General features: G+C 33.3%; 1 protein-coding gene across 2 annotated transcripts; it reads right to left on the reverse strand.

Annotated features, from left to right (window-relative positions):
• Nucleotides 1-12,726: 12,726 nt before the first annotated feature.
• LOC130451001 (general odorant-binding protein lush-like) lies at nt 12,727-16,830 on the reverse strand. 2 transcript variants are annotated; one of them, XM_056789784.1, is made up of 7 exons: nt 16,748-16,830; nt 16,616-16,691; nt 14,898-14,950; nt 14,021-14,056; nt 13,040-13,151; nt 12,856-12,926; nt 12,727-12,798 (listed from the first exon to the last, which is right to left on the reverse strand). In XM_056789784.1, exons 1-7 carry the CDS (start codon nt 16,802-16,804, stop codon nt 12,781-12,783), a joined length of 423 nt encoding a protein of 140 aa, XP_056645762.1. In that variant the 5' UTR covers nt 16,805-16,830; the 3' UTR covers nt 12,727-12,780. The 2 variants fall into 2 exon arrangements, with proteins under 2 accessions (XP_056645762.1, XP_056645763.1); XM_056789785.1 differs by lacking the exon at nt 14,021-14,056.
• Between the last annotated feature and the right edge of the window lie 8,917 nt (nt 16,831-25,747).

Below are 25,747 nucleotides of genomic sequence, written 5' to 3' on the forward strand. Positions count from 1 at the left end.
TGGGGCCTTTCTCCGCAATTTCGTGCTTAAATCGTTTTAATAACGCTATGTACAGTCGCTGTTTATATTTTTTCTTTGGAGTCTACTCGGCTGACTGTCTATTGGACTCCGGTGTTAAATGATAGATCCATGTTTTATTCTTTGTCACATATCTATGCAAGAAGTCGGGATTATTGCGACCGAACAGTTTAAAACACTGCTCAGAATAGTAAATTCGTTGATGTTTTTAATTAATTGTAAGCTCGCGTATACCCAAATATTTATTCACGATATTTTTAACTCATTTCACGGTGATCCGAAGTTATTTTTTTCTTGTTTTCATCGGTGCTAACTTCTTTGAGGGATCCACTGCATGTCTTGTCCTCGGCGCTCATTTTGACCCGTTTAAACTTAACAAACTTCTTCTAAACAGATTTTTGTGGAGCAAGGTTTAGTTAGTTTTTTGTTTCAATTTTAATAATATCTTGTCATTTTTGGCTTCCCATTTTGTTTTTTTTTTGTATTATTATTGGATTTGGAAAATAAAAGGTAGGCTTTTTATACAGTTGATTGGAGCATTCCAACTTCTTCACTAGCTTTATTGTTACACTCGCTTGGACTAGAAATAAAACTTTGGTCATTATGTCTGACATCATCCTCAGACATACGCAGTCTGTATGTTCTTTTTCTTAAAACAAATTTTCAGTCGTTTGGAACTGCTGAAACCAACGGTTAATGGTTTTTTTAGTTGATGGTGAATATAGAAATTCATACCAAACGCCTCCGGATGGACTACAAGTTATAACTCTTTTTTCAAGAACTCAAGCACGCAGAAAACCTTGAGTTCCGAACATTTGTATTATATTAAAAATACTTGTAGTCCTCATATTTTCATGGCTACAAAGATTGTTAATTTTTTTATTTATACTTCGATAGATACGAATTTTTAAAAATAAGTTCATCTTTTATAATAACCGTGTATATGTAATTAGTTTTCTTATATTATATAATACGTTCATTTATAATGTAATACCTGGGAGAGACGGTAACAAGTAAAGGAGACGAAATTAAAGAATTCGTCAAGAGGTTGGCAAGAGGCAATAAAACAATTGGAGCTCTAGGAAACCCATTAACGTCCACGGATATTTCAAGGGTAAGGAAGCTAAAAATTTCCAGGACAGTTATACAACCTACGATGTTATATGGCAGTGAATGCTGGGTCATGAATAAGAAAGAGAAAAACAGGCTAAATGCTTGGGATAGAGGAGTGTTGATAAAAATTTTTGGAGGGATACGAGTGGAATGGAGAAGAAGAACTAATGTAGAGATTTGAAGGTTATATGGTCAGGCAGGGATCGGCTCTATAGTAAGGCAAAAAAACTGTGTTGGTTGGGGCATATAGCGAGAATGAAAGAAAACTGGTGGGTGAAGAGATAGATCCTTAACAAGTAGAGCAGACTGAAAAAGAAGAAGAGGATATCAACGTAGAAAAAGGCTAGATGCATCTATCTCTCTCTCTTCTCTACTATGCATTTAGCCTGTTTTCATCTCTCTTATTCATGACCCAGCATTGAGATTCTTTGGACCTTGATAGGTTTCCTAGAGCTGCAATTTTTTTATTACCTCTTGTCAATCTCTTGTCGAATTCTTTAATTTCGTTCACTTTAATTCCTACCGTCACTCTTCTTAGGTTTTCAAACTATTGTACTCTATCCAACCGGAACTCCTTGTTTTACTCTGTTGTGATTTTTAATTACAAGATCTCTTAATAGCAATTCCATTGATTTGGTGAATTTCACTCACAATTGTTCACTTTGTTCATAATTTTGGAGGATTAACAGTCACACGGAAGAAAAAAAGGTTAGTTTTGGTTAGTGGTAGCCATTATGTAATAGCTAGAGTGTCAAATGACGTACAATAATATTCGTCGTATGCAACTTGCACATCCTGGGTTTTTCACATTTTCACATTCTCATCTTTGTAGCCCAGTTTTCTATTAAACTATTTATTGTGATCTTGACATCATTAAATTAAATTGTAGAAATATATACTCAAAAAAAGTTTTGAGTATTGACGATATTGCCTGTTACAAATTTTTTGCTTATTGTGTATATAATAAAATTGCCCATACAAACTTCATTTATAAATTCACGTGAAACATTCTGAAGTTGAATAAAACAATAATCTAATAGTGGCCATTGTGTAAAACTTTATGAATATGGAATTGTAGTTTACGAACTATTGTTTCAGGTAAAATTGTGTTTTGCTATGAAGTTTTAGCAGGGATTCTTCTTTTTGTTTATTCAATCAACACCTAAATATTAGAATAGAACAAAATGTAAATAGTTTTTTAATGGCACTCTTAATGAACTATTTACTTTGTACTAGCTGTAAATGTAATGTAATAAATGTTGATTGTAGAAAAAATTGTATTCTTATTGCATAAATAACTTTTATTAAATAAGAAGATAATTGTTTTATGATAAGTCATTCTGAAATAATTTTTTTAAAATGTTTGTTCTAATCATTATAAACCTCAAGTAAAATATTTTCCCTGATTTTTACAAATAAATATTTCGCAGTTTTTGACAAGAATATTTATTATTTATAGCCATTTTACTACAATGAAAAATTTCTTACAAATTTTTATAATACTATAAGAACAATTACTAATATTAATTCGCGTGTTTTCACTCGTAGTTTTCTTTAAGGATGTGTATTAATTATGAAACCCTCCACTATATAACTATCAGAAATGCCCAATCGTGTTTGATTATCAGCATATCAGTTCAAGAATCTGCAGGAAGAGTAGTAGCTTCAAAATCTTAACCTTAATTATTCTACAAAAAATTTGTCATAAATTCCTCCTGAAATACATTTTGTGCTCACACATTGAGTTTTGTTTTAACCTGAAAAACAAAGAAACAGATAATAACATGGTTTTAGCTTCATATGCAATAACTGATCTTATTCCTATTCTGTATATTTTCAGCTTTGTGTTAGTGCTCAACTCTTTACTCTTTAGAAACCTCACATGCTCCAGTACGCTCTATTCGCCGATCTGATTATGTCCGTCACTTCTATGCTTCTATTATTTGCTTCGCTCATTGTCACACCCAAGTACTTGAAATTCTTTACTCTTTGGAATTGATATCTTCCCACAATAATCTCTTTCTCTTTATTTGTCCCTCTCGTAGTCCGCAACATGTGATTTGTTTTTTGAACATTCACCTCCAACCCCATTTCCCCGGAATTTTTCGTCAACTACACTAAGCTTTTCTTATTTCTTGCCATAAGCGCAAGGTCAGCAGCATATTCTATTATCTGCGTGCTGTTCGAGATAAAGTCTCTCCCACATCTATCTCATCTATTACTCCGTCTATTGCGATATTGAACAGAGTCTTTGAGAGAGCGTCCTCCTGCCTAATACCTCTTTGTACTTGAACACCTTTGTCTCTCCATCCTCTGTCAAGATTTTGGCATTGTTTTGTTCATCGTCATATTTAACAATTTAATAAGTTTTGAAGAGATTCCCTTATTTCTCATCGCCTGCTCTATGCTTTTCCTGTTGATATTATCAAAAGCCTTTTTGAAGTTCACAAACATTACATGCAGATCCATTCCTTTTGTACTGTTTGTGACAAAACATGCACCGCGTATTTTGTTGACTTGTCGGCTTTGAAACCCTGTTGATAGTCTCCGAGTTTTTCTTCAATATATCTCTTATGAGTGTGCTCAGTGTAAGTTGTGTTCAAGAAAGTGATTGAGTTATAACTGTCGCACAGCTTGGGGTCTCCCTTTTTCAGGATTGGAATGGTCAGTCTCATATTTCATTCTATGGGCATATTGTTCTTTTTCCATATTTGCTTGATAATATCGTAATTTTTTGTTATTAGACTTTCTCCTCCATTCTTTATTAAATCTTATGTAATTTTATCTAGTCCCGCTGCTTTCCTCTCAGCCGGACAACTACTTCAAGATATTTTTCACATGATGTTGCCTCTTTGTTATCATATTCATCGTTTCCTATTACTTGCTTTCGCGTTTTTTTTCGCAATTTCGAAACTCATGCTCATACAAAAAACAATAAATACAATTTGATTTTCCATTGTAAGTTGTGATTTCAGAGTAGAAGTCGAATATTTTCAACTTATTATTTATTTAGGATTCAATATAATTTGACTTATGTGTTTGATTCAGTGAATCAAACTGTTGTGATATCAAGTAGTCAATATAACCTATAGAAACAAAATAGATGATTTTATTTCTTTTCCCCACCTGTGTTTAAGGTGAAATTCCATCAGAAATTTTTGGGTACGTGTTGGTAATAGATTATAGTCAAGTTATGTGTAGTGTAACGAAATTCGAAATATAATAAGAGAATACTTCTGGAACAAACCTAGTCACTGAGCTTTGATAACAGTAAAATCGATTTATGGGTTTAGTTGAGAAACTCTTTGTCCCTTTCAAGTAATTCGACAAAGAATAATGATAGCTAGGCCATAAACCGTACCTACGGAAATTAGAGAATTTCGCAGACCTTTCAAATATTATTTTTAAAACGAATTTTGTCTTTGTCAGATAGAGTTTTGTTCCAATTCATTTATCGATAAGCTATTCCCATTGTCAGCAGCCTATCAAATTAAATATCTATAGAGAAAATGAGGCTTGCCGTTATTTCATAGTCGTTTCTTCGCCCTAAAAAATGATTCTAATTGAGGAAGCGTTAAAAGAAAAAGAAAGAGAAGGGAAAAATTAATACGCAAATAAAGGGCAAATGAATCCCGTACAATTCCGAATCAATTTCCCAACACAGTTGGTCATTGGGAGTTGGTAATTGCTTTACACTAACCTCATTTTTAACCCCCTACCCACAATTCATTTTGACTAATGGAGGGTCGATACAGACGAAGAATATTTATGGAAAATCATTAACCGCAATTCATGATTGTCTGTGGCGGTTGTCGCGCTTCAAGTAATATTCATTTTAAATAGGCGAGGTACAAAAAAGGGTAACAATTTAGGAAGGTATCCATTTTTGTTAATTGGTATGAACAGAAATTGAGCCCAACCATATCTATAAATTTTCCAAAATTTAAAATTTGTTTATTCCTCTCACTTAGAAAAATACTCCTAGCGAATACTATAGTAGTTTTTTAAATTAAATTCAATAAGTTTTTTTGTGTCTCTCTGAGCTTTCCTGAAAGTGCCTACATAAAAGTTTTTTTTCTATTTTGGCCATGTTTCAATTAATATAAAAGTTTCACCCCATGTTGTGCAGTTTCTTAGAAAAATAGTTTTCCAAAAGACCTTCCTGGATAGTATATTCTCTCCATTTTGTTGTTAAATCGGTCCAGTTTCATTTTATATAATCGGTTTATTAGTACTGATTTATTTTTTTTTGCACTTTCAGGGATGTGGAAAAACAATGTGAGAATAGTCTAAGTTTCTTCTAGTATTCTTCTATATTATCTAATTGCATTGTTTCTGTAGGGAAGGTTAATCTAGTGAAAATGAACCATTTCTATATTATGAAATCCTTCCATATAAAAATCCTTGAATGTCAACATCACTTGTCGGTAGAAAGGACTACATTAAACTGACTGACTTCGATTTTGTGAGACGATAATAATTAGTTCATCTATATAACTATAACCCAAACAAACCATATGTATAATCACCAGGACTATACTAATAATCCAATTCTATTTTAAGCCGAATTAGTCTCATATAGCTAGTTTTTACGGTTCATTCATTTTCTATAGTAAGTTAAGTTTATCTGAAACACTATTATATATGGATAAAGTTTCATAGAACTCCAAAAACTGCGGCTTCTTCTGAATATTCGATACATCACCAGAGCGCTACACTAACTGGGAAGACACGCTCGTGCGCTTTACGCAGCGACAGGGTTGAAGCTGAAAATTTCGAAGAGAACATTTCAGTAGAAGTATCTCATTATAATTTTAATTATTGCAAAAATATTCCCCTACATTGAATATTTTGAGAACTTTATTCATGCAATGCTCAAAGTATATATATGTATAGTTCTGGGTGATATACACGCTGCGACCCAAATAATCTTTGGTGTCTCCGTTTCTTACTGTCGAACTATGGATCTATTATTTTCATTCCTTTTAAAAAGTTAAGGATATGGGATGGATCTCGCTGACAAAGATCTTCATTTAATATTTCATACGCTCCCAGTTCTAATTCTGTGGAATTCCATAGTCTTTAACAAGTTTCACCGGTTTCAGGTGTCCATGGAGGCAGCAATCACTATCAGAAGGGATCAGGTCTTAGGATGCCCATACTTTAGCAAGTATGCCTACTATTTCATTTCCCTCTACTCCATGCGTTACGGAACCCATTGGAGGGTAACTTGTGCAGGCATTCTGGTGCATGTCGTTCTGAGCTCATACACTCCTATTCAAATTCTGTTAACCATTTTGGAGCTATCCGTCTCTTTTTGATAGCATGTATGTTAATTTCTAGTGTAGTAGTGCTTTGCTACTATGAACTTCTACAGAATAGTTTTAAGGTGAATTTTCTTCCAATTCTATACAAATCATACATAAAGACAGTTTACATAATCAAAATTTCTCATCTAATATCAATTTTTTTTCTGTTAAAACTGATATTTATTTAATAAGTTGAGGTGTACAACCATAACCGTATGTTGAAAATTTCCTTGTATATCATAGAATAAATCTAGAAGAATGTTTTAAAAAAATGCTCTTTCTTAGAGTTGAATTGTTGGAGACTCAAAAATTTTTCGAAAAATTATGAACTCTCACTTCCAATAAACTTTACAACTGACATTGATACACGTACGTGTTTGCAATCAATACACTTTGCTAAAAAAGAACGGAAAAGTTATATTAACAACAAAAAATCGTGCTTAGTGGAGTGCGACTTACTGTGAATGTTTTCACGAAAAATTGAGACTTCCGACGCCCGACAAAGCAACGTCTGGTAGTAACGGGACAGGCCTGAATAATGAACTAGTGACCGCTAATTAGGACTGGCCTTTGGGATAGCCCCGACACCTGCCAATGAGAGCTCTACTTAATTTATGGATGTGCTACACCCAAAGCACCGAATAAGATTTTTGCACAGTATGTCGCAGTATATTTAAACCGGAAGTTATTACCCTATGCTTTTAAATTAGTTTTAGGAATAGAAACAATCCCTAAATTTGTTTTTTTAACTTCTTAACGACTAATTCAAAGTGTCTCTTTTAATAGTAACAGAGGGATATTTCCTAGGTAAACTTATAGAATAATAATCAGCTCACTAAACTTTGTAACTGGATCCATCACTAAACCCAACCAACGTAATTATGAGCAAATCTAACAATTTGATTAGATCAGTAATTTTGTCAGTTTATATGAAGTGTGGTCTACGATTTTTGCTATGGATGAAATGAAGAATACTGAACAAACATTATCAAACAACCACTAAGTTTACCTGATATGCTTTCTACCAAATTTTTATATTCCCAAGAATCTACCACCAATTTTTATCAATCAACACTTAAAAGTACCCGTTTAAAACACAATAGTTTGCGATATTTTTTCTACATTAAATATAGAATTGATTCATTAGATGCAGTTTCATTATGCTATAATTTTTGAAAATAGCGGTAAATGTCACCTTTGACAATTGAGAAGTAAACAAAAAGAAAATACACGTCATTATGATATGAATCGCCATACCTCTCAAGAACGCTGCATCATGAGTTTAGACGTCGGCTTCGTCCACTATCAACTAGGTGAAAACTCACCGTTTTAGGTACAACAAGAGTTGATGTTAGATCAAAGCGGTTCTGGTGAAGTTTTCCGACAAATGAGAGACCATACATCAGCTGAAATATGAACTGTATCCGCAAAATTCACTTTTTTAAAACAATTTTATTAACTACAACACTATAACAAAAATTAAATTCAGGCAGACACTCTGGTGGTGCCGTCATCATAGGTGCTGTCATAATAGGAGAAAGGAGGATACTGCATGATTTATAATCGAAATTCTGAATGCTACATATCTTGGTTGTCAAATTTCGTGTTTTGTTGATTTTCTATACCTTGTTAGATTACCCGATTCGAGCGGTATAAATGTCTTGAGGGCCACAAAGAAAATATTTGCAAACGCAAGTTTGCTGTCATAGAATATGAAGTAAAAAATTTTGCGTCAACTATTCACAGATAAAAAAGGTGTCGGAATGAAAGTGTAGCACCATTCAAAAATATTTTACATAAAAATTAATTTATGAACTTCTGGAATCGTTTGGTGTATCCTAATATATTATTCATTTTTCTTTCTCGAAAATTTCTTTTTTGAACAATACTGGCCTTTCTATCGGTCAACTGCTTGTAATTTGTAGCAGTTTTACTTTTTTCTTGGGCGTTTTAAACTGAAAATGGGTTCAAGACATTGAAAAGTTTTCTACTGGGAGGAAGTAAGACAAACTTTGTAGCGATGTTGAGATTGAAATTAATACTTCTTTCATGAAAATGAAAATAAAATTAGATTTAAAAAAGTTTTGGGTATCCGGAATAACTTGGATATTGTTGTATATTCTACAGAGGAAGTGGAATTTAACATTAAAACGAAATAATATTTCAAAAGAATAAATATAAAGAATTATCTGACCGGCATCAAAAACTTCACAAATATAGTCGAACTTTGTATTCAAACCAATTTACTGTTATTGCATATTTCAATGTTTTTAGAAACTTGCTACTCAAAAATATTTGAATGAGAACTATTTGCTTTCATAAATCAAAAGAATAGGCTATAAGACGATATCTGAAATTTTTATTCAATTGAATATACCTACTTAAAAGCACTTTGTCTTCATAGCCTCCAATGTTGCCATAATAACTTTTTCTATACAGGACGCACTTTGAATTGAAATAGTCTGGTGAGCGCTCCAGCGCTCCAAAGATCTGGGACTATATTTTAGTATTCCCTTGAAGTCGGAAACAACAAATCGGGATGATTAAACTATTTGTTTTTCTCTCCCCTCAGATTTATCACGTGAATCCAATTTAACTTTTTAGTCTTTCTTCTTCCTTTGCCTTAGCATATTCTCACTCATCTTTTTTTCCCTCATTTTTTTAATGTACATGGATCGTCGAACATGTATTTGTGGGTGAATAATGTCCAATCAATGGGCGGTGTCGGACTTTGTTGTACTGTGCCGAATTGGTCTGATACAACTTCTCTTTATTTTGCCGAGCACTTTTTGTTCTTCTGAACTTCGGGGGCAACACTGCTCCTGTCAACAGGCATCTGTCATTTGTTCCTGTCAAAATTTAAGCCAGTTGGGCCATTTAGTTTGTGCTCGAGAGTCCGTACTTTAAGAAAAAATGGGGAAAAGTGAGTTTCGTGTGCTCATTAAGCGTTTTTTCCAGAATTTTGTGGATAATAGGCTTAATATTACCAATAGCATTAATCTCCAGGGACACATATTCACTGTTATATTAGGGGCTTCATTCTCTGTCACAACATCGTCTTACAAAATAATAATTACATTTTCTGACTATTGAGAAATTGAAAAAATCGCCACTTCCGCATGTTTTCGTAGCAGATGACGCGCTTCCTTTGCAGTGTCATATGCCATATCCATTGAACAGTAAAGGATCAATGAGAATTCATAACGATAGACTTTTCAGAGCAAGAAGAATTTTGGAAAATGCTTTTGGTGTTCTTCTTGCTCCAGCACTCTTAAATTTAATAGCTTTAACTGCCTGTTCTTTGCTGTTATTTGTTAGCACAAAAATATATTGCTCCTGAGGGTACATTTGATCAAGAAAATCTAGACACGGGGGAGTAATACCAGGAAGCTGGAGAAACATGTTACCGTTGACGAAGCAAGGCTGTAATAACTGCTCAAATAACTCAAGAGAAATGAGAGAAGAGTTTCGAGAATATGTTGATAGCCATCAAGGAGAAGAGCCATGGCAGTATAAACTAATGTGAAATCATCGAATGAACTAAATATTTTTTTTACCTACCGTTTCTATATTTCCTAATAGATGCAAATATCATGCCATAAATGTCAGATGTGAACTGATACTCTGCATTCAGTCAATAAAAAGTTTTTAGCACTAGGACAATGCAAAGGGATATACATGTGCAGATTATATGGCAAAAATCCTTGTTTAAGGCTACGATTTGCACTCTCGCCTATCTTTTTCTGCATATTTTGCTGTTTTTGAATTTGAGAAGTGGCTTGGTGAAAGAGATTTTACTGCATGCATAAAGATTATTTTGGTGGGAAGGATGGAAAAATAAAATGATTTTTGTCTATAAACCTGTGTTTTATTAAATACTTCACGGAATTATTGACCTGCTGTCCTAATTACGTATGCTAACCAACACTTGTTTCAAGGTATTGTTTATATGTATGATTCACATAAAATGGAAGAGAGAATTTTTTTCAAACCATGGAAAATTATTGGATTTCGGAGTCTATAGTTTCCCTACAAAAAAATAACCAGATAAAATAAATAGATAATACGTACAATTGTACGAGACTAACAGTTGTACTATAGGGTTTCAATACATGTGGATGAAAAAGACAATTAGAATAAGAGAATAATATTTTCAAGTAGAATTGGATAGTTACTAAGATGATAACTAACAAATCAAAAGAAACCCAGTGAAAATCTTGAATTTCTCTCTTTCATTCGTAGGAATTATTTCTACAGGCCAATCCAGAGATCTAACAGGTGTAATAAATCAGTTGGACGAAGCCGTCCGAAATGGAAAAACGCTTAATTCTCAAATAATATTTTTTCTGGCAGATTCATTACTCTGGTAACGCCTCAGTATTTTCTATAGTTTTATCGTTTTCTTTACCTGGTATACTAAGCAAACTGTTTAGTATTAGAGATTTCTATAAAAAGTGCAGAAAATAAATTGTTGATTTACTCACTGAAAATTAGATAATAATAAAATACGGCTATGAAATAACAAAACTGACACTGTGAAATTATTATATTTTGAATTTATACAAGCTTACTTATCATGATATTATCAAATAGTATGTATTTCTTATCTATCCCTCCAATGCAGCATGCGAACCTCTCATTGTTTGAAACAGTACTAGAAACTTCTTTTGTCAGATTCTTTCGAAGGAGTTTTACTCATCAATTCACAGCTTCAATGCATTTGTTGTAAAATCAAAAGTGAAAAATTACTATTCGTCACTTGTTATTATTATTCCCAATATATGTATCTTATTTTGATTAGCAGTTATAAAGTATTCAGTATCAAATAAACATTTTCGCTAGCTTTTGACCATCAAATGCTTAAATTTGAGGCACAAGTTTGATATGCACCGAGTGAGTACATTTTGGAGAATGGATACGCCAACGAGGATTAATTGAGTAGCCCAGACGATCATGTGAACTGTAAGAAGTAAGAAGTATATTAGAAAAATATTTGTTACATTGCTTGAGAATTTATTTCTTAAAAACAATATTTTCCAAATGTAAATCGTTGGGCCCACGGCACTATTTAAATTGAGCACTGATATTGCCTATGACTATTCGGCAGGTAGTGGGGAAAAAGGTTTCTTAGCATAAACTTATGTCACCTCTTATGGAGATCCATTTGCTTGTAAAAATTTCGTGGTACAGATCTATTGGATGTATATGAAGCTGTTCAGTCCTACTGGAACCATGTTTTTTGGTTATAACCAATATAGTTCTGTAGTTCAGATATGAAGAAGTCATCTAATATCTGCTCATAAAGCTCTGAATTCACGGTAACTGTGCGTTCCCTTTCATCTTCAAAAAGTAAGTACCTATAGTTCCTCGCGATGACATCGCAGTTTATAGGTGAATGTAAGGGTTTCTGATTTTCTGATATTTGTGCAACATAATGGTTGAGACGGCTGGTCGACCGGATTTTGATTTATCTAGTATTGATCCGGTCTCTTAAAACCTTCCGGACCTATTTTCTAAGCAGTCGAGTGCCTGGTGCATCATTTAAGTGACGATCATTACGAATATTTTAGAAATTTCTTCTTGCTCCAGTCGCCAAATTACCATTTTTGTAAAACTCACGCAGACACAACGCACGGGCCGCTCCCGAGAAATGCTCCATAAGGACATTGCTGCGCAATGAACAATACAAAGGTGAATTTTCTTTTGATACACCTTATATTTATTATTATAGGCATAGTTATTATATTATTATTATTGTTTCCACATATTGGTTTTTGTTGACAAGATTGGTTGATGTATTTTTCTTTCGTTTCTTCTTTTGTCTTTTTTTTCAAATCCGACACTGAATAGATTTATCAATTTATGCTTCATATTCTAGGTGTTAACAGTTAATACTATAACATCTGCCATTAAATTAGAGGAAGGTGTTAACACTGTGTCATTAGTTTATTTCTTTTTGCGTATGATCTGATTTTGGTTTTCTGGTTTTGTTGGAATTTCAATTTCTTAGTATTTCCAATGCCATCTTTATCTATTCTTCAAAGCTGCTCAGATCTGTGTATGGTTATATCTAATATTACCTCAAATATATAGAAATTCAGACAAATTCTAATTTACTGTTCAATTCAACGTGAAAAATTACTTATAATTTTCATGAATAAAATCACATTGTGCTGTACGATTTGTTTTATATTTTAAGGCATCTATGCATCTACGTTGGTTTAAACCTGTTTTGGAAAGGTGTGATAAGGAAACTACAATTTTTTTTTGTAATAATTTTAATCATATCTTGATTACCTTCATCAGCTTTATATTATTTAAATTTGAAGGTCTCTCCGAATTAGGGAAGAAAATATTTCTGAAAAATATAATAAAAGAGGTTTTTTGTATCAATTATTGGACTTCGGATTTATACCTGTGGATTGCAAAAGTACATGCATTTTGCAAGTTCGTATGCTGCTGTACATTTTTCGTTCAACGAAACGACTAAAACCAAGATAAGAATAAATGAAAATACCGTAACGGTGGAAGTTCTCAATATAAATACAATAGTACCTTGCTAGGTACTGATTTTTTTATTATATTGCAGAATATTGTACCTGCATCTCGGCATTGATCGGTACATTGTTGTGCAGAGTCTCTGTACCTTTCTGGTAGCTCACCTAATTGGTTCATTGCAGCTTCGTAATTTAGTGTATTGTTTTTATTTATCTAGAAAGACAAAAAAAGATGACTAAACTCAATAACAAAATTTTGTACACGTTCATTATGTGAAGTCCCACGAAATTACATAATATCGAGAAAATATTATACAGATCACGTACATTTTTATTCCTTTTTTACTAATAACGCGTAGAAAGTACTATTCTCAAGTTGTGTTATGTCCAGAGATAACTAAATCCGGAGCCGCAGCGCCCGCCTCGTTGGCGAAACAATAGATCGGGTTAGCAGTTTTGCCGACTAGACCGTTGTAGAAAGAGTAGCTGATAAGATGCATTCCTGGGGAACACCAGTGTTGACCTCAGATCCTTCTTAAGTGTATGTATCATTGGTGGCTTGAATGGACCGGTCTGTGAGAAAGCTACTAAGCCATACGATAAAGGAGGATAATAGATTTAATTATAAAGTTGGCATGCCAGAACCTGTCAATAACCTTCGATATTTCTCTATAGCTGCAGTTTATACGTTGAGGACATAGTCAGGAAGTTTCTGCATTCATATTTAACGAAAGCCGTTGATGATATTGATGATATCTTTTTTTTGTTTTTGGTGTGGGTTGAACTTTCCAATTTGTAGGGTAGAGATGTTCCATCAGGACCAGTGGCTATGTCTCGTAATTCTGAGTCCAAGCTCAGAATATTTACACCTGTTATCAGATTAAAATAATTTCCTGTATTTTGAAACCTCCTCACTAAATTAATTTTTTTCTTTAATTAGTTGTATCTCAAGGTTCCAAACCAGCAACTCGATTATGCAAAATATATTTATACCATACTTAAGCTATGGTTGGATTTCCAATTATAGTAATTAAGGAGAATATCGTTCATTTCATGATAATGCTCTAAAAATGTTTTACTCACCAATTTATATGAGTTGAGGGCACAATACATGTAACACTGAAAAATATATATATTATCAATGGTAGAGAAATTACATAATGATACAGCAAATAAGCTTTTTGTCTACCAATTGGCAAATTTTTTCTTTAACATGATGGCTTACTCATATTTTGTATATTTAAGGGGATCTACTTTAGGCGTCACCAAGATATTGATGATCTATTTTACCGAAGGGCCAAGTAGATGTTGGGATACTTGGTGCACGTGGTGCACATTTTTTTTTCTTAGATTAAGGATTTCGCATGTGACAAGCTACTTTCAAATTTGATATTTTCAAGGCCTGCTGGTACTACCGTAAAATAGCACGAAACATACTCGTTTAGTATATTTAGAATATTCATTTACATCGAACTTCAATTATAGAGATCCGAAATTAACCTGTTTAGATTAAAGACTAAGGAAAGAAATTAGTCTTTTACTGAACTTTGAAGCCAGCTACTTGACTATTGTGACTTGTGAATGTGCCTTCAGTTCTGTCACGAATATGAGTTCCAGAATAGTTATTTTTGTGATACATCTCTAAAATTCACTGAAACTACAAAATATTATTTCATAAATTCATTAAAGTTTTTTTGTATTTGCTAGTTCTTTATCCATAGTGTAACTACATTCGATTGAATAAACATGCTCCTATTAATAAAAATGCTCCGATTTTCATTTTATTTACAAAACTCACCTACATTTCCTGATCATATTTTTTTAAAAATTGGTTGTAGAGCTATTAATCTCAAAGAAATAAAAAATGAACGTTTTTCTCCGATAAAAGGTCGAAATAAATTCATAAAGGATATTACATTCCTAGAGAAGTTTAAATAAAGTATGTGTTATTGATATTTACCATAGCAGTGTGATCAACATCCCAATCTCCTTTGTGCATTTTCTCAATGTCCTCTGAAATGGAAAAGGCGCTTTTGGGTTAGATGATCTGAGATTTTCTAATACCGTTGGGAAGGTTTCATATTGACCGAGAATAGAGCAAGTAGTTTTTCATTTTTGTATCAAAATATTTTAAGAAGTAGGTCAATTTCCTAACAATATTTTGTACAATGCAACACGTTTTCCTTAAATCAGAAATATTATGTATGCGTTTGAGCAATCAACACCTTCTTCCTATTAAGCTTTTGATGATTGGAGAAACTATAATAAAGCTCAAATATAAACATAATTTCCAAATTTTTGAGAATTGTAACCAAGTTGCATCAAGGTAAGAAAAATTAGGAGTCAGTAGCTAGTTGTGATATATACAGTATGTTCACAAAGTAACATAATTTGCTAATATTTCTGTTTCTCTTAGGTTTAGAGAAAATTGATAAAAACTATCAAATAATTTAGGATGTCTGCATAAGTCGATTAAACGTAAATATAGTACACCGTTACATTAAAATAACAAATTTGTATAAGTATGTTTTCGGTTTTTCATAATCTATTACGGTTAAGACCGCATAATTCTACATTTAATACACTTCTATGGTAACAGGAAAGAATAAATATTCTTAATAAGAGAGACTCAATAAACTATATAATGATCCAAATCGCAAACAAACTACCAAAACTGCAGTTGGAGAATTGCAAGAGGGCAGATGCGGACTCTCATTTTAGGAGTAAGATTGTCTTTTTCGATTAAGCCACGTTTATGTTAAACGGTGTGTTGTTTCTACAATAAGAAACGCAGTTAGCAATAACATTCGGTTAGAGTCTTTTCATACTAGCGGTTTGCGAGCGGCTGCGGAGCGGAGCAGGCGCGCAACGAATGCGTCGCGAACATGCCGCAGCTGGCAGAAATTCAAAGTTTTCGTCGCGTGTTTCTAGCGCACAATACACTAATTAACAAAATGGATTCCGAGGAGGAAACACTACTGGTGGCTTTGTTATTTCGAAGATACCGGAGACGAAAAATAATCCAAAAAAATTTCGTACTTACGTGCGAAGACACACATTTAAGATTATCAGGGACACCTAAAGAAAGGCTCGTAATTACTATAAGGTATGTTTTTAACATTAAAAAATTACACAGTACAAAATGGCGTTCACACTGCTATTCGTGCGTTCGCGTCGTGATCGTTGCGCGCCAGCTCCGCTTTGAAGACGCTCCCAATCCCCTAGTATGATAAGGCCCTTAGTGATGCTGTTCGATATTACTAAAATAAATGTTTTTAGAACAGATGGAGTGGAAGAAGGGACATCATATAATGGACTGCTAGCTTTCCAGATTTATCGTATCTAGACTATTTTTTGGTGATATCTGCATGCATTGTATACAAAACTTAATAATCGAAAAGACATATGAGTAAAATACTGAGGACGTCTAGAAACATATCAACAATTATTGTGTAACAGAAGAAAAACAATTTTGTAAAAAAAACTTGTACATGAACATATATGTACATATTACCAGCTATAATATGAGCGGTTTCTTATTGGGAACGTGGCAATTAGTTAATCCACAATCCACATTGGTGTTTTATTGCCACGTTCCCGCTTATATATATATATATATATATATATATATATATATATATATATATATTTAATAAAGACGTTTTTTGAAAATCTTACCAGATGTGGCTTTGGTTTTTTGCAGACACATATTAGTAACCAATTTAACAGCTGCTTTCATCTGTTTCTCGTTCATCTATAAAATGTATAAAAATTCAGCATCTAATCTCTGTTAACAATAATTCAACTTACCCCTATAATACTAATTACTGCAGACGCAAGTAATAGAATGAATAAAAATGATTTCATATTAATTATTTCGATTTCGCAATTGAAGCAACAAAATCTGATAAAAAAATGAATAAAAATCGTCAACCGTCGTCTATTTTAACTATACTTCAGACCTGAAAAACTCATAAATAGAAAATTACAAATTGGTGATGAGAGATGCATAATTAACGAAAAAGTCCTTGTGAAGGTAAAGTAACCAGTTATTAGTAGACAAACTGTAAATAAAAGGTGCTTATTTCAATAATTACTGTTTGTAAAGGCGAATTGAGAGATTTTTATAATCACGTCAAGATTTTAATAACAGTTTGTTCAGGTAAGCTTTTATTTTCAAAGAAACATTCGAAAATGTTATTAGATTTTATGATGCAGATATACTCGATTGAATCAAAAGATGAAGCAAATTTAATCCTTTTTAAAATTCATGTAGGTAATAATTTTGAATCCGTAGGTAAATTTGTTGGTTTTATTGTTGATTTTCCTCAAGGTGTCAATTTTAAGTATAATATCCAGTTAAAGAGTATTCTTAGGGATAGTGTTCTCTAATGCTTCCAACGTTGGACGCTGGTCTAGTTGGACGCATCTTGTGATCGTAGTGCGCATGTCATTCGACAAATTTGTTCTTCCAACGCTGGCCATGGACAGTCGGTTTTTTGACCCGCGTAGAAGGAGCACCCAACATTGGAACGAAGCTACAACCAACAGTTGTGGTACAACTACACACAATTCTTGTCCTCTTGTGCGTTTTGAATGAAAAATCAAAATCACCATTATCATCCAGTTTATTTTAAAAGAATTTATAACATCACATTTTTGTCAAGTAATCTGCTGAAAAATCGGTAACTCGCAGACACTATATTTTTTCACGTTTGTCGGCAGCGCTGCGCCTAACTTCGTCCAATGTTTAGCCTACGTTGGAAGGTGAATGTTGGTGCAAACGTTGAACACATCGTGTAGTACCGGCTTAAAAAAGAGCCCAGTTAAAACATTTTTGAAATTTTTGTTAAGATATGTATATAAGTCTATTTTTGAGAATGAAACTACTTATTGCAGAATTTTCTGCTGGTTAGGGGTTGGGCGCTTTTTTCTTTTCTTTAAATGTACACTAACAGTAGGACTTTATTGAAGACACTTGATACATAAAAGAACTACAATTTTACCCAAATGTACTTAAAAGAGAGATTAAGAATATGCTATTTTTAAAAAGGTAGTTAAATGACTTCAAAATAAGGTCTCTTTTAATCTCATTTCCATTTTAGACTTCAGAAGTTGTGTCCGCCCTCACTAGAGAGTTGATGTAATTCAGTTGAATACCAGCCTACGACGCTCCGCCTAAAAATAAGTGTGACGTGGTATACTTCTACATTTTTTATTAGGCTCTAATTATAGAGGGTGATGCATTTCCCAATTGACATCTTGTATAGGGTATATCAAGCAAATATAATCTTGAGCTCTAGATGTTTCAGATAATATCCAACCAAATCAAAGAGCTCTTAGATGCTGTGTATGGAGAATCTTTTCTTTTGACATCAACCGTCAACCGAAACCGACAATTCTGGAAATTTAACGTGACAAAAATCTACAATCTCCTATTGAGGTGAAACTGTAGGCATTTGAAACGATAGTGTGGGTCATATCTTGCGAGAAATTTTGAAGACCAGGACTGTCCTATCGACCCGGAAGATGGCGGCCTCCGTTTTCTAAAGAATGGCAAATAATTACAGGCCTGTACTATGGTGAACTATTGAACAAAAAACATCCCCATTTGGCGAAGAAAAAAGTACTCCTCCACCATGATAATGCACTTGTTTACACCTCTGCCCTATTTACCGACATCTTGGTCGAATTGGACTACGAACTGCTACCTTTTTCACCGTATTTTCAATATTCTCGCCTTGCGACGACGTTTCATTCCAAATTGAAAAGTTACAGGCCGGGCAGAAATTGGAGTTGTATGAGGAGGTCATCGTCGCCACGGAGATGTACTTTGTAGATCTCGAGAAAATGTTATTTCACCCGTTTAAAGTAGTTGAAGCATTGCTGGGTCAAATGTATCGAACAACAAGGAGACTATATTAAAGAATTATAATTTGCCACTTTTACAAAATTTTTGTTCTCCTCTTGTACTATTCGAATGATCCTTATGTGATAGTGTGTTGTATTGTAGGATTGTATTTTCTCTAGATTTGAAAGTCAAGAATAGAGTTATGAATTCAGAAAACACTTTCTATTACGAATGAATGTCTGTGTCGTCTAACAGATTTTGGAAAAATATTGACTTTATCATGGAATGATGTATTACTAAGGGTCTTCCATGCAAGTAAATGTGTCATCTGTATTTTTGAAATGAACTGATTCGAAAAGAATTTCTCAATAACTATGTATCAAAAGCATATTTTGTTAGTTTGTACAGAAAATAGAAGATAGAGTTTTGAAAATTTTGGACCTGACAGTCAGCCCTCAATTATTTTCCATGCAGATCTAGTAAAAAAATGTGCAGTAAAACTACTATCTTCCAGTATAATTGATGTTCAGGATATTCTTCAAAACATATTTTTTTAGCAGTAGTGCAATAATATTGTCCCGAGGGATAAGATGGAATGATGCATTCCCTTATCTGTTGTTATTCAAAAGCAGTATCTAGATGTTCGTTTATATGTTAATAATGAAAATCGCAATATCGGTTCTATTATACAAGAGATAGCGGGAGTCTATTATTGACTTTGACAAATGCATACCCCAGGGTCTTGGTCGAACTACGTAGGGATGTAAAACATCTTGGAAGCACCGTGACTCTAATACATAATAGATAACTGGACATTTCCCTGGACAATGGCCGGTGCTACTGAACGATTTGCGGAGGAGAATTATAATGTTGCCGGAATGTGTATGTCGGTACAAGGGAGGGAAATTACAAGTTCCTGCCTCAAGCGATTATTTTCTCGGCATGTTCTGTTGGTTTGATTATTATCGACTCCAGCTTGAATATCGATATCCTACTCGCACTGATAGTATCTCGCTAACTCCTATGTAAAATTAAAGTATTTCCAGATTTGATTTAGCACATATTTTGAGTTTGAATGAACATGTTCCAAAGGAAAACGCTCAAGGATTTATCGTATAATGTAGAATTGGTGGATACCATCAATCTTCTGACTGCTATCTATGTACTGAATCAGAACATCTACAATTTCCTCTCAGTTCACCTGTTTTGCTCTTGACTTTCGTTCTTGCTATGCTGCTTTCCAGAAAAACATGAAAGTATAAAGGATGTCGATTGCGAATGTTCAGTTTGTTTATTAAATAATTTTACGAAAAGAAAGCCTTATTATTCGAAGTAAAGCTGAAGTCTATACCACCAAGTCCTTCGATCTTATTCTGTGTAACTATATATATGAACCGCGTTGGAATTTTGAAAATTCTCGAGGTTTCGGCTTCCACTAAGAAGTGATACGATTCCGTGGTCACAATGTGCCTACTTCACGCAACGTTTCACCTCTTCCAAAGCCTCAATCTGCCTACTCTTAGGAATATCGTCGACAAAATAATAAGATGAAACAGAAAATTATAAAATGTTTGAACTTAGTGTTAATGTCCACGGTTTTTCTATGGTTAGGTTTTTATTCATTTCATATTTGTTCCAACTTTCCATTTCCAAGGAGTAGGCAGATTAGGGCATTGGAATTAACCAAATAAGGGGTGACTCGTTTTGTTGAGTAGGCAAATTGAGACTACCGAATTAGATCACCAATGAACGAACAACCACCCTATCCCCACCCCTCTTTTGATAATGGCTTCAAACTGAGACCTCGAACGTCGAGAATTTTTAACTTTTATAGATATTACCTATTTTCAAATGGTGACGTATGGTATCTTTAGAAAATCTACTAATCAGCGAATACTGGTACTAGGTTGGTTTTCTACCGCTTGGCAAGTGATTGTGTATTTTTTGCATTGTAAAATATTGAGCCCTTAACTAATGCTGAACGTGGAGTAGGTATATGAAGGTTGTGCTCCGCGTTCTTGAGTGAAGGATAGCCGTGTAACGATGTTTCTGAAATTTGTGAACCGTGCTTACGAATTAGGCAAACGGATTCAAAGATGAATAAGGAAGGAAGAGTCAGAATTTTAAATCTTTTAAAGACGTTCCTGCTGTTCAATCCGTGTAAATATCTAACATCTCTCTTTTGTAGTTTGAAGATTCTCTCAAATTGAGTCGCACCATATGTACCCCAGGGCATAATATACTGTTAAGGAGTTGGAAACTGATCTCAGCGCCAAACAGGAGGAACTTAATTTTTTAGATAAGGCGGCAATATGTAACTCCAATTTCAAGGAATTGTCCACAACAAGCACTAAGAAATTTTATAGATTCCACAACATCAATGGTGGTGTTGTTTAATAGAAAAGGGTGCAATGTATGATAAAACTTTTGTTTTAAAAACGTTGAGACAGAGAAGATTAGAATCGCACCATAATTTAAGGGTGATTAGGTCATTAGATATGGTCCTATTAAATGCCGTAAGATCAGGGTTGTTCCAAGAAAAACTAGTGTCGTCTGCAAATAGGCATATTTTACCACTGACGTCTAGATAGGCGATGTCGCTTATAAATAGAAGAAACAAAATAGGGCCTAGTACTGGGCCTTGGGGCACGCTATATTCTATTGGCTTGCAAGATGACATCGTTGTATCATACCTTACAAGCTGACTTCTGTTGGTAAGGTATGACTTAAATCATGCGAGAAGTGTTCTCCTGAAACAGTAGATTCAATCCACTCATCTTTCCATGAAATATTATTTAAAGGTATTTATAAACATTTTGTTTTCAATTTATTTTTCTCACTTCTTGGAAATCCTTTATAATAACAGATCAACCTTAGGTTTGATATTTCTTTTTCTCTACAATCATAGTAAATAAAATGATGTTGTCGAATCGTTACTCCGAACACGTAACGTCTCTAGAAATAAGTGCAAACCTCCTCATTTGTCTTTATTGGGGAGCAAAGGACTTAACTAACCCCTAAAAAGAGATTGCTGCCTACTCAGTGACCCGACGTCTTGACGTTAGGACACAGAGATTCGAAGGACGTAAGACGCGTCATCATTTAAGGAGGCAGTAAATTGTATCAAACTGACTCATCGGCACATGGTTTTCAAACCGATTCCGTTTTCGTTAGCTTGTATTTGAGCACACGGAAATTATTTGATAGTACAGTTAGGTCTGAAATATTTTCGACAAACCTGAAAAATTTTGATTTAAGATTGATATTAATCTAAATTTAGAGAAAATATTTATTATATATATATTATTCAAAATATAATAGGTTGATGATAAATAACTCTGGTCCTTTCTAGGAAATAGAGTTTGAGTATATGTATAGTAACGTTCATTCAATGAAGCCACGCCTTTAATTCTTTAGTAGTTTACACTTTTTACAACATTCTCAAGTAGAAAGTAGCGCGATTGGCTTTTTTCTCTAGTACCTTGAATAGTTCATTTATTTTATAAATGATTTGTTTAACTTGAAAACTTATTGATTGCAGATGATAAAACTTCTCGAATTTGTCATTCACAGTGAAAATATTGGACTATTGAAATGTTTTTCTTAGCTTTTGTATTTTATAAATTCTCCTGTACTATTTTCTTCTTGGAATACACTAATCGTCTATGAAACTAAAGAAGGGAAGACAGTAATCGTTGAGAAATCTATAGCTTTGATGATTGTTGATTTTGTTAATCTTTCAGGGTGATGTCAATATTTGAGATGGCCTTTAGCTGAGACAAGGGAAGTGTAAAGCAAATATGCGTTTGATTGCCCACTCAACTTCCCTAGTCTTTACCTTTTCTCCAAATCGTATTGTCCATTTTGTGTCAATATTAGAAAAAAAGTAATATGAGCGACGAGTACCAAAAATGTTTCTATTGCAATGTTTTTCAATAAAAATATGAAGTGTGGCTAGGCAGAAATAGATATAGATACATTGTACCAACTGCTGATAATTCATGGTGATTTTTTTCAAATTGGATACGTGAATAATGGTATATTGAATAATAATTTCTGTATGAATTATTAAAAGATATGTATGGAATGTCAGTCCATGTGCAGAAGCAGAAAAACACACACAAAGGTTGATCCAAATTATAAGGTAGTCGTTATTAATATTTAATTTCAGAAGCAAGCAAGAACAAAACAAAAAAGAAATATTAAGTGAGTGCCTGAATTGAAATGTAAATATTATAACTGCTTCGACAAATAATTTTCTTGTATGTATGAAAAACTACTCGAGCCTCCCTCAAATTTGATTTTTTATTTGGATTATATCAGACATTGATCTGACACTTTGTGGTGTATAAATGGAATTACTTTATATTCAACAGAATTATATTTGTCTCTAAAGCAAAATAAATCCGTTATTCTACCAAATGGAGAAAATCTGAAAAAACATGTATTGACCAAAATATATTTTAATTGTATTCCCTTCAAGAGCTTCCTGTGAGTTATTCTAGAAAAGGCTGATAAACAAATGAAAGCGGGGTTGAGAAAAGCTGGGTCAGCTTTCTAAACCGAAGGTTTTTAATGAAGCGGCCAACAAGCTCAGAGCGCAGCTAAATTGAGCGATGTCACAAGAATTCACTTCCTTCGCTACCCACATCTCATCTACTCAACATTACTACATTAATAACAACACTACCTGAATGTCATCCTGACTGATATGACTTGTCGACCGACTATTTATTAAATTCTTGAAGATAAAATTAATAAAACAAGTCTATCACAACAAGCTCTAATTTTGTTTGTTAATGGATAGTCAAGTCGAAAGGAGGGCACTGAAATCTGTTATTTGAAGTACATCAATTGTCAGACAAATTTATTAAAATGCTCTGCATACATGATACTAATGATGTGCAGAGAACTTAAGTATTATTTCACACTACTCTATAACATGACCAATCACGAACTTATGAGTGAGTCTGTAGATATGGGATCTTCACTTCACATTTATAAGTTTGAAGATTGATATGTTACAAAACTTATTTTAAATGTTCTACTAACTCACCAATTGACCAAAACCGGTCTAATATAATACTTAAATAATATTAATTGCATGTTTGTATGATATAAGATCACTGTCGAGTTTTCCGAGAAAATTTGACCCAAGATCGGAAAATAGTTATTCCTTAAAAAAAGGCCAAACCCTTAAAAATTTTTTGATATTTGAATGGAAATCCCATTTCTATATATAAATACATTCATATAGGGGTGCTAGAGAATATTTGCATAGACAGATTTTTTATAAAACCGAGCAAGTTTAGGAGATATCTGAAATATATTCATATGAAACCTAAGAATAAATAATATTACGTCGTTTATTGAATTTTTTTATAAACGTAATTTGTATATGATTAATATAAAGTTTTTTGAAAGTTTCAATTAGCTCATTCTATTTGTATTCTTCTAAGTTTTCAACTTCTTTTTGTGTTTCGATACATCGTTGGCCAGTAATAGATTACTTTTAGGGACAGGTTTCAATTACGGCGGTTCAACAACTTCACATATACAAAAAATGAGCCAACAGGCAAGGAACAACAGAGGAAAAAAACAAGAGACAAGTGAACTTACGTATAAGAAAAGAAAGGACATTATTAATTTATTTTCAGTACAGAATTGGGATGTCAACATATTATCATCAATCTTAGTGGTCGTTTGTCTTTTGTCAGTGACCGCTGGTCGTAGAAACCACTTGGCAGCACGAAAAGGATGGATTTTCAGGGGGGGCCGTCGGGAATTTTCACAAAAAAAAACTTATGGTACTTTCTAAATTTGTAGATACGAGAAAATGTTTTTATTCCTTTCTATAGCGGACCTACTTCGAAATAATAAGTACAATTTGTGCAATCAATTTCGAACAAATTATTTCTTATCTTGTAATTTCTAAAAACGGAAATTTTTGGGGAATTCACAGGAATTATTAGCCAGAAATTCGTTCTCATTGATTGGAATTGATTTTTTCTAGCAGCTGCCAGTAACTCTGTTTGTTACATCTAGACGACCATTTTCAAACACTATTTTCCCCATACCAATAATGTCCATTTCCTAAATTCCATTTGCAATGGAAAATTGAAAAGAAACTCCTACTTTGACTACCGAATATTTCGTGAGAGTCCCAAATAAAATTAGAGAACTCTGAAAAAATGACAGATCGATTTTATGGGCAAGGCAAATATATTTTCAACATGACTAAACTGAAATATTGAAATCGCGTTTATGAAAGTTGACATTCGTTGATAGAAAATATTAACTGAGAATATTCATTAGCTGTACTAAAAGTTTCTTGAGCCGCTACTGACTTGGCTCTTTGCGGTCTTTTGCACAGACTTTCACAGTTAGCCTCTATCTTACGAAACAAAAAAATGTCAGTAATATTTAATTTATCATCAAGTTGACAAGTATATGAAACTATTACTCATTCATGACGGGTGTAGCTGAATAGGGAAATGTCAAGTTGAAATTTCCAGATAAAATGCATTTATGAATTACTTATTGTGTTAGTTGGAAAGAAATTCTACTCAATTTCAATCAGGATTAGCTGTTAAAAAGAGTAAATGTGTGCTTTAATATTTTTTGAGTTCAATATGTTAATTAATTTAGATGACGATCATTAATCATACCTATCAGTCACATGATCTTTAATCCAACGCATATTTGAAATAAGGATCGGAAAAACCGACTTTTATTCTTTGAATTATGAATTAAAGATGATAAATGAATATCCCAATGCTTCACAATGACGTATTGGAAAAAACTATAGTAAACACTACATAGAAATTTAATGACATTGCTACGAACAACAATCTTTGTCGTACTACCAATTTATCACCTTTATTATGTATATATCATCACTCAATTCAAGTTATGTATAAACACTTTGACAATTTTTTGTAGCACTTCTACGACAATAT

The sequence above is a fragment of the Diorhabda sublineata genome, chromosome X, assembly GCF_026230105.1.
Source record: "Diorhabda sublineata isolate icDioSubl1.1 chromosome X, icDioSubl1.1, whole genome shotgun sequence".
Taxonomy (NCBI): domain Eukaryota; kingdom Metazoa; phylum Arthropoda; class Insecta; order Coleoptera; family Chrysomelidae; genus Diorhabda; species Diorhabda sublineata.